The 17,236-nt window shown below is 34.2% G+C and overlaps 1 protein-coding gene across 6 annotated transcripts in view; it reads right to left on the bottom strand.

Moving 5' to 3' along the window:
- The window catches only part of LOC148613922 (adhesion G protein-coupled receptor L3-like), a 101,650-nt gene that overhangs the window by 41,802 nt on the left and 42,612 nt on the right, over positions 1–17,236 (bottom strand). For 2 of the 6 annotated variants that reach the window (XM_088587625.1, XM_088587629.1), the window contains one exon: positions 4,721–4,788. The exons of 2 other annotated variants lie outside the window; for them this stretch is intronic. In XM_088587625.1, the coding sequence (XP_088443751.1) occupies positions 4,721–4,788 (68 nt within the window). Of the gene's footprint in view, positions 1–4,720; positions 4,789–4,965; positions 4,985–11,170; positions 11,273–17,236 lie in introns of those variants that run through there. 2 more of the 6 variants (XM_088587630.1, XM_088587628.1) reach the window with 2 other exon arrangements.

The following is a 17,236-nucleotide window of genomic DNA, read 5'->3' as shown; positions in this document are numbered from 1 at the left end:
ATTTTTATTTTTGTAATTAAGTTGTTTTATGGGTCTATATTATGAAATGTGTAATTATTCATTCAAATCTGTCTGCTCTTAGGAGATAATCAACATTGAAAATCCAATAGATTCTATTGTATTTGAGTGTCATTTACAGAGTTATTCCCTTACGTTTGAATTCTACAGTGCATTCTATACAATTTTTATCTCCTATGAGCACGAGTTATATGAAAAACCAAATGTTAATTTCTGTTTACTAAAGCATATTAAACAAAATATCAAAAATAAAAATATGTAGGCTTTTCACCTATGAATCATATTTTGCATGATTCGTAGCCGGAGTACTACTTAAATAATTGAAACAAGACAGAACAAAATGACTACAATCAAGAGCGATCCATACAGTTCAAAATAAATGTAAATTGACATATTGTTTCCATGTAAAAGCCCCTAGAGTAATTATTCATAAAAATGGCTTATTTGGTATTTTATGTTTAGTATTATCACAATTAATACTTCTGGAGTTTTTTTTATGAATTTTGGCTATTTTTGTATAGTCCGAATAAATCGAAAAATGCAAAAATAAAATCATCGATTTTTTTTCCGTAAAAAGTCACATATATTCGACTCTTCAACTTATTGCACAACTAAGTCGTCTAAAATTTGGTGTCTTTCGATAGATAGGTTGATTGTCTAGATAAATAAACCACGAAATAGGAATTTGCAGGAAAGAATTTTCAAAAAATGTGAAAAAATATTACCCTTACCCCCTAGAAAACCAGTATCAAACAGAATTCTCATTCACAGCATACTGACGCAGTAGAACTCATATCTTATACTTAAGATAATGATGTACCCAACATATCTGATCAATTCAGGTGCTAAGATTTTCCTTTTGAGGTGACACTTACTTTCCTCGTTTGTCTACCCCGGACTTGACTTTTTATGAGCAACTAGGCGGGTGTTTCTAGAAAAGCAGAGGACGCTTACCCTACCGGTGTACCTGGTCCATGCTCCTAGTTTTTAGTGGAGTCCGAGTTACTCATTTACTTTTGTTACTTTGTATGTATGATGTTAGTTACTTTATGTTCTTTGTTGTGTATGTCTGTTTTCCATGTCTGGTCTTTGTCCCTGGAATACATTCTGTTGATTACCGCTATGACCTAGGTTCCCTTGATTACTCTTACTATAAAATCGAAACAAAATGATATTTTCATAAGGTCTTCTGTATCACCCGATATTGTCATTATTTAAAAAAAAAGCTTTTTTTTGTGATAGCGTACACTATTATAATGTCGTAGCGTCCACAGGTAACAATTATTTGAACTTTTTCAAATCAAGTTACCCTACTCATGATAACAAATTTCTGTTTCAATGTGACAATAACGAGTTTTTTTTATAAAAAGGGGAATTTTCGGAATTTCTTATTTCCTTCCATTTCACATCTAATTGGCATCTTTTTCAAATACCGTCCTTTCAACAAGCTTTTATACATTCAAATACAATTATATAGAGTCAAAATTGCCACCCCCAACCTATGAAAATATACCTCAACATAAACCACAATATTTTATGAGCATTTAATCGATGTACTTTGGTCGAAAACGCAATACAGTGTCCCTGGAAGCTTGTATACGACAAAAAAAAATACCGAAAATCGGCCCGTAATAAATTGTTCTGATGACAAGATATTTACAAGTTAAAACATGGAAACACATTTGGCAGGTGAAAAGATTGCGGGTTGGTCTAAGAGATCTTAGGAGGGAAAGGACATAATTATTTCGGGGCGGGCCTATATTCATGTACCTAAATGTTGAAAAACAGTAAGACAAAACCAATACTACAAGTTGATTTTTTTAGCTGTTTAATTATATGATGCTTAATTTGCTTGGAATGTTCCGAAATTAGTATTTTTACATAGGTTTTTCCATAATATTTGGTAATATGCATACTTGTTACTTTATGAGACCCAAACTCAAACGTAACAAATACCTAGTACATAAGAAGCTAAGATGCCAGTGCATGATCAAGAAACGTAACAAGAGTTGTAAGTCTATTTAATTATTCTTGTGTGGTAAAATTCTAATTTTTTAATGTACTACAAGGTTCCAGAGCTTAAATACACAACAAAAGTAATACATCATGTATAGTTTAAGTTTCCCATTTATCCAATATAACGGGGTCCAGTTATGTGTAGGTACATGTCGTCATATATTATTACTTGTAACTCGTTCCTGACCAACCAATAAATAAATTGTATTGTTTCCGAGAGTTCTGTATCCTGACTGGTTTTGTGTCATGTGATATAATATTTGCCACTAATTTTACATACGGGGTCATGTGATGCCATGGTTAAGACTTGACATGAAGAATCGACAAAACTTTTAAAACTGCTTGAATTAATTAATTTCGCTATACAAAATGATTTATTTGTTATGGTTTGAAATACAACCAAGATCGATAGGGCTATTTCTGTATTGGTTAAACATTATAACATCTTCAATTCTACTAATGTTAAAATTTTGTGGCTAAGTATACATTTAATCTAATGCTGTTAATAAAAACTTTCCCCCGGATGTACACATATAACATTATGTTAAAACAATCAATCTTTTGCATAATGAGTATAATTGTTTCCAAGTACCACATTCAATAACTTTTACTTCCTACTGAGATAGTAACATTTTCTGTTATCAATGGAAATGTACGCAGATTTAAAATTGCATGACAGTCACTACAGTTCTTGTATGATGAACTTCCCATTCTATAATATATTGGGAATTTGGGAAAGTGAAGATAGAAAATATGGGGTTGTTAATTTGGGAGAATAGGGGATGAAATATTCGTTCGTTTAAAAGATTTTTCAATTGAAAGATTTTACTTTATGAATCGTATGTCGAAAATATTATTATATAACTAAGACAAATGCAATTGAGGATTATTATGGGAATAGAAATATTCTTAATGGAATATATGATTGTAAATTGATAACTGAGTTTTGGACAAGAAGGAATTAGAAATGTGGTGCAATCGGGAAGAATTAAACAATTCAAGTTATAACGTCGTAACATATTTTATATTATAGATACACTACATATTTGCTTTTAGAAGAAAAGCTTTTTTAATTATTGACACATCTTTTTACGGAAATGAGATGCTCAGCAGGGGCGGATCCAGGACTTTAGATTGGAGTGGGGAGGGCGCACAGTAAAAATTTCGCCAGGCGGAGCGAGGCGAAAAAGTTTTTTAGGTTAAATTTTGAAATATTCTTTTAGAGTGGATGAAATGTAGATATCTTTTGTGGTAAAATTAGCGAGAAATTAAAGTTGCAACCTAAAACCGCCTAAATATTTCCCTGATAACCCATGCTTTGCACATTTTAGGGGGCACGCCCCGCCTGGATCCGCCCCTGCTCAGCAGAGTTATGATCTCATTACTAACGTTTGACATGTTTGACAGTAAAATGATCGAAAAAGCGCCACATCACTCATTATATTATGATTCTCATAGGTAATTGTTTCCTTTATATTTACTAGACACTTATTTACCCAATTTGTTTAGTACTTATTTACCCAATTTGTTTAGTATTTATTTACCCAATTTGTTCAGGCAAATTAACTGTACTATTATTTATTGTTTTCATGACAGAAAACAGGAGACCTAATTTGAACAAGAGAATCTAAATACCTTACATATGATCAATAATAAGAGGTGGGAAATGTTGCGTTAAAATGGAAAAAAAACTAGGGTGAAAATGTTCGAACAAGCAATGAAAATCTTAATCAGGGTAAAAAAGTACGCACACTTACAATCCTCTTATACATGTACAATTCTCTTTTGTAACAAATATTCATTATGCACATGTACCAAAAACTAATGTTAAACTTTAAATGTGACCAGGGAAATGTTTTCTATTTTCCACAAGAATAGCATAGCACATCAAGGAACTGTACAAGAACCAATGTGATGATTGTATGTATAAATCTCTTTGGAAACAAATGTTTTCCGGAGTCGAGAAACTGGCGGTTGGGGAATTTGATCATTGGAATTATTTCATTTAAGGAGGTAGACCTTGGGTAAGGGACACAACTTATGAAGTCAGTTATATGTTTGTATCATACTCAATTTCACCAAAACCTATCAAGCTTTCATTTGACACAGAATGCAGTTAATCTAAGTTACTTTGATGCTTACATGACATTGATGTAAAGTGCTGAATACAAACGTTCCAATGATTTTTAAGAGTTGTGTCCCTTACACTAGGTCTACCACCTTAACAGTTGCTTTTATTCAACATCCGAATAGCAAGTATTTTGTGGTTGCTTTAGCTGATATATCAGTAGCAATGTAAGGGTCCAACTATGAAAATGGACAAACACCATTTAACTTTCCAAAACAAATATTTTTAAGGAGCTAGGGTTAGGGAAATAACTCTTGTAATCAGTGATGTGTTTGTATCATTTTCAATTTTACCAAAGCCTATCAAGATTTCATTTGAAACAGAATGAAATCAGTCCAAGATACTTTGACACTTACATGATATTGATGTAGAATGCTGAATACAAACATTCCAATGATTTGTAAGAGTTGTGTTCCTTACCCTAGGTCTACCTCCTTATGGATCATACAATAAACTGGGGTTAACCATCTTCAATGGTCGTCTGTAAATTCTGATTAATTATATTGTAATATGTTACTTAAACGGTTAAAACTAGATAATACATTAAATAGCACTTGCCTGTTTTGACTTCCTCGGCTAATCGCAAAATTCCAAGAAGGTAAAATGAGAATGCAGTATACATGTACCTATAAACGAAGAAAATTATTTGAACACATTAGATATCTCACAATATTAACAATAACAATACTAAATCTTTGTGCACATTAAAATCACATTGAAAAAAATTATTTATATTTATAATAAATTCTGTCAATTACTTTTTCCTAAAAAAATGATTTCAATTTTGTTAGTTAACTAATAACCTTTTATGAGTTTCCATTACTGCGATTTTATCAATAAACCAATTTTGAATTTAAAAAACTACACAGTTTAGACAAGTAAATCCTCATCACCGTGAGAAGACATATCGATATAATGCTATGTTTATCTTATAAAGTGTTTCCCGAATTGGTTCCGTATTGTGTTAACTGAATAAATTTAACACAAAATGAGCATACGGATACAATATCATATATACACCTTGGGCGCACAATGATGTGTTGTTACTATTTCCGGAATTCACAAATGACGGATATATGTTGTGTTATAGGTACTGGACGACATTTATTGAAAACGGGTGTTGGTGAATGACCCATATACAAATGGTATTTAACAATAATGTATTTGGTGTTGCAGAGTAAGGGGAACATTAAAAAAAAACAAAAACAAAACAAAAAACAAAAACAAAAAGATGATTCTTTGGGAAGATTTAGTTAAAAGTGAAGTCATATCAGGATAAAGTACTAGTAACACTATTTGAATAATAACAGGTCCTCCATTGGATACAGTTCAAAATCTCCCCTATCGACCCATTCCAAATATCTGATTGTCCAATTCTACACGCCCATTATTCATTCTTCAATTGTACTGAAGCACGTCCCATACTAAATAAACATTTATCATGCGAGTAACAAAATAAGTAATCAATAGCTCTTTACACAAAATTTAATATTTACGATTATAGTACGGAAAGCAATATGCGACATTAATTATGAGCCCCCTTCGTCCGTTTTGACTATTCAGATACTACATGTATAAATGTGAACGAAAAATAACTTTTAAGTTCTCAACTGAACAACTTTCCCTTTCACCATATCCTCACCCCCCCTCCCAACCACCACTTGTGAAAGGTATTGCCTTCGAGCTTGTACTGGTCGGGTCATACAAGTCTGACTATTTAGCTGGTGAACATATTTTGGGTGTTTTTGTCCATCAACGGTGGCATTCACGACATGTCTCTTGATTATAATAAACAAGTTGATTTGCTCTACACGTGTAAAATAAAAATAGTGTAGAGAAGTACTACTAAACAATAATACTGTTAAAGGCTACTTCCATGTCGAATTTCCTTCACAAACTGATTTATATATAAAAAAAATTTATACGTCACAGGTATTCACCTGATTAGGTAGTGAGTTGTGTTCACAGACCATTTACTTTCATACACACTCAGTTTATTTAAGGCACTGAAGAAGGTCATTTGTTGACTGAAAATTTTGCCCATTATATACTTTATTATAGTGTGTTAACATCTTTATCGGTATTGTTATACAATCCTTTAGACTTATATAATTATTTTTGTTTGTGCTGCATTGTCATGACTGGACGATCGGATACCCATTAAGTTTGCTGGTTGGCAGATTCCTTTAGACTTTATATATATATATGTAACGTCTCAGAATGTGACGACTCTATTCGCTACACTGCTCCATCGGATCAAATCGATACAGGGAAGATAACGTAAACTTATAGAAGGGTCTGAAAAATTCCCAACGATGTTCGAACTGTCAAATTTTGGTCGTTCCCTCCGCGGGACTCGAACTCGTACCGCTGTGACAACACATTTGACAGTTCTAACATCGTTGGGAATATATATATATATATGTGTGTGTGTGTGTGTGTGTGTGTGTGTGTGTGTGTGTGTGTGTTATATCTGTAAGTGGTCTGTATTTAATAATTCAACTTGTTTTAAAGTTGATGAACGCTCTGACAAAACATGATTTAGGTATGTTTGATACCTCCCACTCTAATACACTCCCTTTACAATGCTATCATTTTGGATATTGGTTTCCACAGACTCTTTAAACTATTGTGTGTGAAAAGTCAACAAAGATATCGATGAAATTAATTTGGCTAACATCATCCATCACAAAATTGTTACCGACAAAATTTCCCCATATTTCAAAGACAAATCCATACCAATTATTTTATATTCCTATACTTCATCCATTGCATTACTATGATACTTCGGTGACAAAATTCTTACTTGCATTATTAAAATGATAGAAATATTGTATACATCGGAAAGGTTAATCATGAATATCAAATGCCATCCAAATTAAGTCCCTATTTCATCTGCACCATGAAAACTGATTTATTCAACGGGTCATGGTTTTCCTTTCCTCGTTTGTCTACCCCGGACTTTACTTTTTATGAGCACCTCGGTGGGTGTTTCTAGAAACGCAGAGGCTGCTTACCATACCGGTACAACTGCTCCATGCTCCCAGTTTTCATTGGAGTCCGAGTTGCTCATTTACTTTTGTTACTTTGTATGTATTATTTTCGTTATTTTATGTTCTTTGTTGTGTTGCCTGTTTCCATGTCTTGTGTCTGTCCCTGAATTACATTCTTTTGATTTCCGCTAGAATCTTGGCTCCTTTGATTGATATTTGAAAAGGTACATTGTGATTCGTCATCGTTGAAGTCAAATGTGTCATTTGAATTGATAGAACATGGTTTAATTACTTTAAAAAAGTCAGAATGTTTGTACTAGAATAGATGGTCAGCAGACTAAACCTTCGATTGGTTAAATTTTATCGGGACTGTTGAGGCAGTGTCCATAGCAAATGTGAGCGTCCTAGGACTCCCATCTGGGAACACTTCTCATAGTTGGAATGATACTTAATCAAGATGTCAAAATGTTCACTTCTCTATAAAAATGGAACAGGCTAAACACTCTTTATACAGATTGGAAATGCGTATAATTGCTGAATACTTTTTTCACACTCTGGTCAAAACTAGAAGGCTCAGACATGAGAGATTATTTCGGCTTGTTTCAAAAGTTATATCATTTAAATTGCAATGCCGTTAGAAAAAAAGTTTATATTGTTGTTTGTGTCATAATTGAAATGCAATGGGAATTTGTTTCGATGAGTTATAATATTTTTTTTTAATTATCTATCTATCTATCTATCTATCTATCTATCTATCTATCTATAACGTCTAAATATGTTTAACATCACAAAAAAGGGAAACAAAGTAAAATTTACATTGAATATTTCGGATAACCGATATCCTTCAGCATAGAAGTAATAAAATTCAAGATCAAAACATAGATTCAGAAGCTGAATCCCGTACGCTGTGGGTGATAGTACCTTTATCAAGTGCACACAGAAGCAAATGATAAGGAATAAGAATGAGCATAACAAGGGGGGTGTTATCCTAACTAAGAAATGAATTGACTGTGAAAAACAATTAAGAAAAGTCAAAATATAGTAGTACGGCGTATTGATGTATAGCATGTAGTGCTGTGTCAGCCTTAGACCAAGACCTAAAAATGAATTATTTTTTCTCGTTAATTCCATCTGGAGAAGTTATTTGTAATTTTTTCATCCAAAACCTCTCACGAGACACTCTTTTGCATTTTGAACAGTTTTTTATTATGTTCTATGATCGTAAAAACAATGTTGTGCAGATTGTCCTGGGTGTGTCCGGTAGATCTAAGATGGCGACTTAGAGGGAGGTCTGGTTTGCATTTGTAGTCACTGCGATGACCATTTATGCGTCTGTTGAAAGGTTGTTCTGTTTCGCCAACGTACTGCATACCACGTCGGCACTGGAGAAGGTATATGGTATTTTCGGTTTTACAAGTCACGTCGCAAAAAATGGCAAATTCCTTTCCAGTGCAGTAGCTCTTAAACGTTTGGTGTGCAGTATTTGGGTACAGGTCTTACGTCTTTTATCTCAACATGTTCGACACTGGCCCGTTGAATTTTGTTTGGGCTGAAATGAAATATCTGCTCTTACTAAGGCATCTCTCATACTCCTAAGTCTACGAAATCCCGGACCGGGGCCCCAGGAAAGAGCTTGAAGAGCTTAGGATGTTTTTGAATGTCTTCCCAATTCGAATACAGTAGCTGCGAGAGTTTCCCAAAGGCTGGATGGTAAGTAAGCACAAAAGGAATCCTTCCGCTTTTTTTCTTGGGTTTGTATGTGAGATTATTACGGCTGATGTTGTTCGCACATTCAAATCCCCGATCTATATCTGTTGATTTATATCCACGCGACAGCAAATGGCCACGGAGTTCATCTAGACGTTTGTTGTTGGTATCGTCAGATGAGCATATGCGCCGAATTCGAAGTGCCTGGCTGTATGGTATGTTTCAGTACAATATTTTGGATGACAACTATTGGGAGATAAGTATTAGTGACTATCAGTTGGTTTGCTGTGAAGATACATTGACATTTACCGTCTCTTACAGACGTATTAGTATCCACAAATGTGATTTAGTGTCAGACATTTCATGGGTGAATTTGATTGATGGATGAGCATTGTTGGCATGTGTGATAAAATTGTCTAAATTTTGTTTAGGCTCAGTCCATGTCATGTCAACATTATCGATGAATCGAAACCAAGAGAGGGGTTTCGATAAAGATGTTGGAATGATTTGATTTTATATTTACCCATGAAGATGTTAACATACGAATGAGCCAGTTTCGTTCCCATAGCTGTATCATTGATTTCCGGGTAGTGTTCGTCGTTAAAAGTGAAGTAGTTACACTTCAAAACTAAAGTGAATAAATTTACTACGCAGTCAGTAGGGGGGTCCAAAACGTAATTTCCAAGCTTCTCTGCAGGTTTCTACACCGTCATAGGATAGGATATTAGTAAAGAGTGAAGTGACATCAAGAGATACCAGAAGTGTTTCGGGAGGTAAAGGATTCATTAATTTCTAGTCCGTGGTGTCTTTTAAATATGACGGGAGCTTTTAAACAAGGGGTTGGAGATGATAATCAACAAATTCATATTTTTTTTCGGTCGGGTGACCATAAGCAGAAACTATGGGCCGTCCAGGGATATCCTTTTTTGTGAATTTGAGGTGGAAGGTAAAAACGTCCGGGTCCTGGATCCTCTGGTTTTATGTATTACAACTGTTCTTCAGTAATGCTGCCGTCCTTGCACATTTTGTTCAATTCTGAAGTGATTTTTTCACTAAAAGATTTGGTAGGGTCGCTGGATAGCTTTTCATAAAATCTTTCATCCAAAAACTGACGCATTGTTTCTGAGATGTAGTTACTTTTATCCAAGCTTACTATGGTACTGCCTTTGTTTGCTGGTTTTATAACTATATCGTCATGGTTTCACGATTTTTCAACGACTGTATTTTCTCATCGGGCGTGATGTTGAACAAAGATGGAATGTAGTTGTTGGATAAGTGTTTGACATCTGATTTTATTTTTTCAATAACATTTTCTAGGTGCCACATTTATTCGGTTTAGGATTTTTCTTTTTGAATTTTTGAGTGTATATATCACTTTCTTCATGGTCGGAGTCAGAACTATCATGATCCATATCCTTAATTCGTAGTGTTCGATACTCGTTATAATAATAAATTTTACTAATGAATGAAATGTATTTTGATTTTATCATTATTAGGAAATAAAATAACTATAAAATGTTTTTCTTTTCAGTTTACAACAATGCATTTAGTGCAAATTAAAAATAACCAGCATTTGCCTTGACAGCCGATTTCTTTAGCAAATTTTTTTGTTGTTGTCATTTTTCAGCAAGAAAAAATAGTACACTTTAAAATATTGGACAAATATCATCAATCATGCGCTTGCATGTCGCACCTTTTACACAAATGTTGAAATATGTATAATAGATATCATTTATACATTTTTTATTACTTCTTACGTCTGAGATCATTTATAAGGTCAAATAACTAGAATAAAGATAACGCATATTTGGTATTTTAGACTCATACAAGCATACGACCAATTCTGGCCCGAACATTATGAGAAGTTGGAATAATATTGTTTTAATGTTACAAGTATCGTTAATTCGATCCTTTATCCTACATAACAACACGTAGATGATCTGTCCCGTAATACCAAATACCGTGTACTAAGTTACAGTCCTAGATTAATCCTACCAGGACGAATGACCCGGTCAGCAAAAGCTATATTTTTATACAGCCTAGCTGGTCGAATGGTCTAGGGCGCTGGACATGCGATATTGCCATAGATGTCGCAGCGTACGAGTTCGAGTCCCGCAGAGGGAATGACCAAACATTTGCATCGCAAATTTGACATTTCTAACTTCGTTGGGATGTTTTCAGACTCGTCTATGCTTACATTATCTTCCCTGTATCACTTTGATTTGAGGGAACAGTGGAGCAAATAGAGCCGTCACATTATTAGACATTTATATATTTATATAGTATTATGTAACTATCCCTTCATTACCTCCAATATCACATTCGTAGGGCCTGTGTGTGGAGTGGTAGTTGCTCCCGTTTAGCGTATCCATCTAAAGTTTTTATTTGTTTTGCTCATTTCCTATTATTCCTTTAAATAAAGAAATACTTACATTAAACAATACACCCAAACCTTGACCGAGTAAACTCACTAAATGCATTTAAAAGGTGATAGGAAAGAGTAATCAGGGGAACAAGGTTATAGTGGTAATCCAAAAAATGAAACAGAATATAGAAAGAAAACATGGCGCGACACATAAAAAACAAGTGCCAAAACTACAATAATTATATGTGTAAAATGTTAAATCAACAACAACGAACGACTAAATCCTTTAATTTGACTAATATGATTTTCGATGCAAAAAAACATTATGAGGGAAACTGTGAGAACGAACGAAGGTACGAAATGTAAAGAACGTGATGCAACCAAAGTAAAATCAACAGAACAAACAAAAGTAAAAGAGCAAACCAGAATCCACTAAAAAACTGGAAGCACGGTTTTTGGTAGGGTAGGCTCCCTTTCCTTATTTTTTTTCAGAAACATGCACCTATATGCTGTTTAAATGTTACAACCTGGGTAGACAAAAAGGAAAAGGAAATTATGACAAGGAGTACAGATGAACAAAACCAATTGATCACAAGTCCATGATGACGACCATGACTATGTCTTATATGAGTAAAATAACAAAGATATAAAATTGCAATCCCAACACAGATTCCAATCTGCAATTTCAATAGTTCAATGTTATTTTTAATGACTTGAATTTGGCATGTTACATGATATATTTTATTTAATTATAACACGTATAATTAGTTGCCCAACTTGTCAGTTTATATGTTGCTTCCGTGGCTGCACTGTGGACTTGAGTAGAACTGTAATGGCACATTTTGTATGGGACTTGCATGGAGAAAGCGAAATATGCTCTTAAGAGCTTCCTTATATGAGCTCAGTTTCTATTTCTTATCATGAAACGATTGACTATGTTTGATGAAGTTAATATAATCATATATATCCGTCATATATGTTACTGTTTTCCTTCCTATTTGGTACGTGATAATATCATAATGTGACCGTGAACGATAAAACTAAGCATCCTTCGACTGTTTTTGATTGATCGTTGAAAAATAGCGAATCATGTTTTTGAATATTTATTGATGATAAAGCATGAATAAAGTTTTTTTTATTTATATCCAGAATATTGAGTGTCCGGTGTATTTGTTTCACGGACTGAATTAGTTAACCTGTGCAGGTAACACACGTGATTATATGGTTGTCTGTTTGAGCAGTTATTTTTTTTTCTGGGTTAAATAGAAAGCTTTGCACCTTTCCATCAGAAAATAAAAATTAATATTTGGTTTTCCATCCTCATGAAATCGATAGTTTGTGGGCTATCTTCATCTTACTTGTCACAAAAAAAGTAGAAGTTAATTTCTTATTTACGACGTTCAATTATTATAAAAGAAGAAAAAAAGCCTTCAATCTAAGTATGTGATTAACGCCAAAACTCCTTTTTCCAATTGCCAATTAAACTTATGTATCTAGTAACATTCATCTTGCTGAAGTGTATGAAGCTTATCTCCTTTGTGAGGTTCATCTTGCTCTTTTCTGCACGAATTGGAAGTTTGTTTGTGCTGTATAACTTTTTAATTATTTGTTTTCTTTTTTATCCAGCATGATGTCGGACATACAATGTATGTACGCAAAGCCTTTCACTGACACGTAACGGATGTTTACACTAATTACGGCGAATGCGCGAAACTGCAAAATTATTTAGAATAATACTTATTTCCTTTTTTACTGATAAGCAAAGTTTCTGTCTAGATACGTGTATCATATGGAAAAAATTGATCGACGTGAACCGTAACACTGACTTACAACCTGTTATGTAAACAGCAAGCTTCCAAAGACCACCGCATATCTGTCCTTTATCATCTAAGAAATAAGATTTATGATAAAAGATACAACTTTTGTATCAAAAATTGTCCTTAGCTGTGCAACAATATCCCTTCATCTCCTGCAAATGGTGCTTATATTTCACAATTGATTCGCTACGCTGGAGCAAGTACTAAATACTCTGATTTCCTTGAACGCCATAAATATCTGCGTAACAGACATCTGAATCAATGTTATGAAGAAATGCGCCTACCATTTCAAATGTCATTTTGGCTGTCTGTACGTGATGTTGTGTTCTGTTCAAGTGCGCTGTATCGAACAACACCTCCGTTCTCAGCACTCTAGGTGTGCTATCAGGGTTACCTAACCCTTAGCTTCCGAACAAAAGTTCTAATCCTGGAAGTATAGGACGAAAGTTACAGATTCCTGGTTCTGCATTTTCCTCGAGGTGGTCTCCTGAAGCCTTTCTCTGTCGAAGTTTGTAGGTAGGCTACCATCCAAGGTTTACGAGCCACATCTACCCGAAGCTATCTGGTTTATAGGCGACAGTTACTCGCCTTCGCCCCTTTTCCAGTTAGTCTAAACGGCCGGATCAGGTCCACCAGTTGGTAAACCCGTCGTGAAGGTCAGCATTCCCAACACGACCCATTGGCTTTGACAACCTTCTGCGGCCAAATGCCTCTTAAAAGGTCTCTAACCAAATTATTTCTTAGATATCTATCCATGGTTGAGAAATACTCAGTTTATTCTAAAACATCGGGTGATGATTTTTTTTTTTTTTTTTTTTTTTTTGGTAAAATGTTCCTTGTGTTGATGTGCCCACTAATATACCTATTATGACAATATCATGCAAATTTCACCACTGGTATAGTCATGCCGCAATGGAAGAGGGCGGTTTAACGCGCTGTAAAACCTAGATTTAACCCACCATTTTGTTTGAAGTGCCTATACCAAGTCAGGACCATTGCGGTACCAGCTGCTCCGGTGGTGTAATATCAATTTTTCCAGATTATATTGAGACGACTTGATAGAAGATCGGATTAGTGTTCGGTAATTTGGTTATTACCCTTATTCCGATCATATTACAAACACAAAAATATCATATAATGCTAGAAAAACCTTTAAAGGATTAACTTAAAGATAATATGATAGTAATCAAGAAAACCCTAATTCTAATGGAAATCAAAAGAATGTCGTCCACAGACAAAGACCAGACATGGAAAAAAAAATACAATAAACGACATAAGATAAAGAATAAATCAACGATAACACCTAAGTATTACTACTTGTGCTTTATCACACGGAAACCCCGATCCATATGCATATTTTATTGCGAATAATTCTGATGCAAAAACAAGCGACAACATGTACTTAACTGAAACATCACACAAAAGTTTTAAAAATGTTCACCTTGGAATAATTTAATTCGACTTTACATCCTCCTGACATATTTTTGCATCTCAGAATTATCGAATAAATAATAATAATAATAATAATAATAATAATAATAATAATAATATCTTAGACTTCAACCCATGTCTACAAAATTACTAATAAAATCTGCTAATATTAACCACGTGAAATTAGTATGTGAATATATCCAACCAAAGAGCAGATACTGATATTCTCATGTGTCAAAAGAATAGGCCTGCAGCAGCGCTAAGCTTGTCGTAAAAGGCGACTAAATAGTGCTCAGAAACCTAGCCGGGGGCTACACAGAGCAACTGGGATGTGTGCCCTAGGTGGTGGAATGATGTACCTTGGCGTGTTACATGATGGGATTGTCAGGTTATAATACGGAAAACCTGACCGCAAGCCACAGTGGTACACCGTGTTGGGAAAGATGCCACGTTCCTCGCACGTTAAAGAACCCTGCTGTGGTATTCGATAGGAGTAGGAACGTTTGCGCTCCGCCACAGGAGGCTAAATTGACCAACCATACCATCCCCCCTTTTATCTTGTGGCAATCAAAATTTGTCAACCCAATTATTCTTGTGTCCCATCCCTTTTTTCATTCATCTTTTCTTCATTTTATCATCCCGTACATGTTCATCGCCTGAATATAGCTGAAATATTGCTGCTCGGGCGTAAAACCCAAACAAACAAACAAACAAACAAACATAAGCATCGGTTTCTGCATACCAATATGATCATCTTCAAAAGACGGATACGCATACCAAATACACGATGAATTCGCAGGTACTGCCACGCCATTGATAGGTAAATACTACCCCTTTCATATGGCGTTAAAAATAGAGAAGTCCAAAACCAGGAATTTGATATTGGACAGTAACAAAGATTAATCAGATCAAATTTCCTCATCCATTACAAAAACACACACACAGAGCAAATTTGAAATTAGTCCATATATTGACGGTCATGAAAACAGTACACTCGGGAGGACTGTTGAATACGTTTTAAAATGGTCACATTAGTTACGGTAAAATCATGAAAATAAAATGGCACATTTACTTTTTTGCATCAATAACTCTAAATACTAAGGCTAAGTCAACACGGTCAATTGAGAAACAATATCTAATTACATTATGAGCGTGACAAAATTGTTAAAATATAGATTGCAATTCAACAGTTAACTACTTATAAAAACATTTAATAGGTTCTTTATTTCACTGTATCAGTAAGATGAAATTAAATGAATGTAGACTACGCTTTCACATAATTATGACAGTAAATGTTCACAATAATGTTATATTTTATTGGTCATTCTACCAGATGACCAGGCAATATAGAAAATATTGACTTCTGCAGTATTCGTAAACCAAAAAACTGTGATAGATATTAAAAGTGTATGTTTTAAAACCACAATTTCCTCTCTAAATATGTCAATTTGCATGTTTAGTTTTTTCCCGGTTTAGAAATAAATGACTGTTGAAAAAAGCTGTTGAATGTACGTGGCAATAAATATGTCGCAAATCATTTATAATCGAATAACTCCCGCTCATAAATGTGAAAAAAATATCTGAAAAAAGCTATACATAATATCTTATTTATGTTGTGCCGAACAAAATCACCATTTGCCACCGTAAAAGCTTTTAAATAAACCATTTCCCCTATTTGTACCTTTTAAGGTAAACACTCTTCAATTGTGATGTAAAATAGTTCATAGAAAAATGGTAGCCCCCATTACACTGTTTGTTCACCTTTTGGATTTTGTCCTTTCGTTTCACTTGTTAACTTGTATATGCAGGACAAACACTCTCAAGCACTTAATAAAGTGTAAATCATTCCCAGTCTTTGCACATGTAATTATAACAGAAAGCCTATCCCTACTTTCTACGAAGTAGTCAAGATCAACTATGGTGTAGAACTAACTGGGAAGACAATGTACTATTACGCATCTACTGCATTTACGGAAAATCATACCAGGGATGAACTTGGACTACCAATGGTACATTGTACGAGTTGATTCTGTTCAGTAAAATTACAAATACAAACAAGTATGATATGAGACAGATTTAACCTGTAAAAGCACGAAGTAATATATATCTATATATATATATATATATCAGTTTTGCAATTTTATATTATTTTCAATTATTTTCCTTTACTATTTGACAGAACGTTACAATGTGAGCTGATGCATCAGTCAGGGAGCCTGGCTGCGAACATGTACCCATTGAGGTTGCTCGTTTATTATGTGTTTATTAACTGTCGTAGTTCTTTTAATCAATAATACAAAACAAATATAGTAGGTATGATTTTGCAGCTATCGGAGCGCCGCGATGTACAAATATCAATGACCTATATTCCGTATCATATTCTATTGCTTTTGAGCACCGATATGAGGCCTTCATCCTCTACAAATTACAGTTTAAACAAGGTATGATTTTCGAAATGTTATAGAGCAAATCTTATTCTTCATGGCCCTGCCATGGTGCGCTACATATCATGATTTCAAGCACAGGCCCGGTTTTAATAGAAATATTTGATGCCTAGCTCATGTGCATATGGTTTATTGCGCAAAGTGCAATAAACAAAATATGCACATGGCAAATTTATATTATTTTTCAATATACGAAATTTGCATTACTGCCAATTCTAATGAATTAATTTTAAAACATATTTTCATCTTTAAACATGAGAAAAGTAGCTCTTAATTTAACTGAATAGGGGCGTGTCAATATCTTTCATTTCTACACA

This window comes from Perna viridis, chromosome 6 (genome assembly GCF_037379345.1).
Source record: "Perna viridis isolate PV_CMFRI_1.1 ecotype Kerala chromosome 6, ASM3737934v1, whole genome shotgun sequence".
Lineage (NCBI taxonomy): Eukaryota > Metazoa > Mollusca > Bivalvia > Mytilida > Mytilidae > Perna > Perna viridis.
Note: the sequence above shows the minus strand (reverse complement) of the source record. Positions and strands in the feature narration are given on the sequence as shown.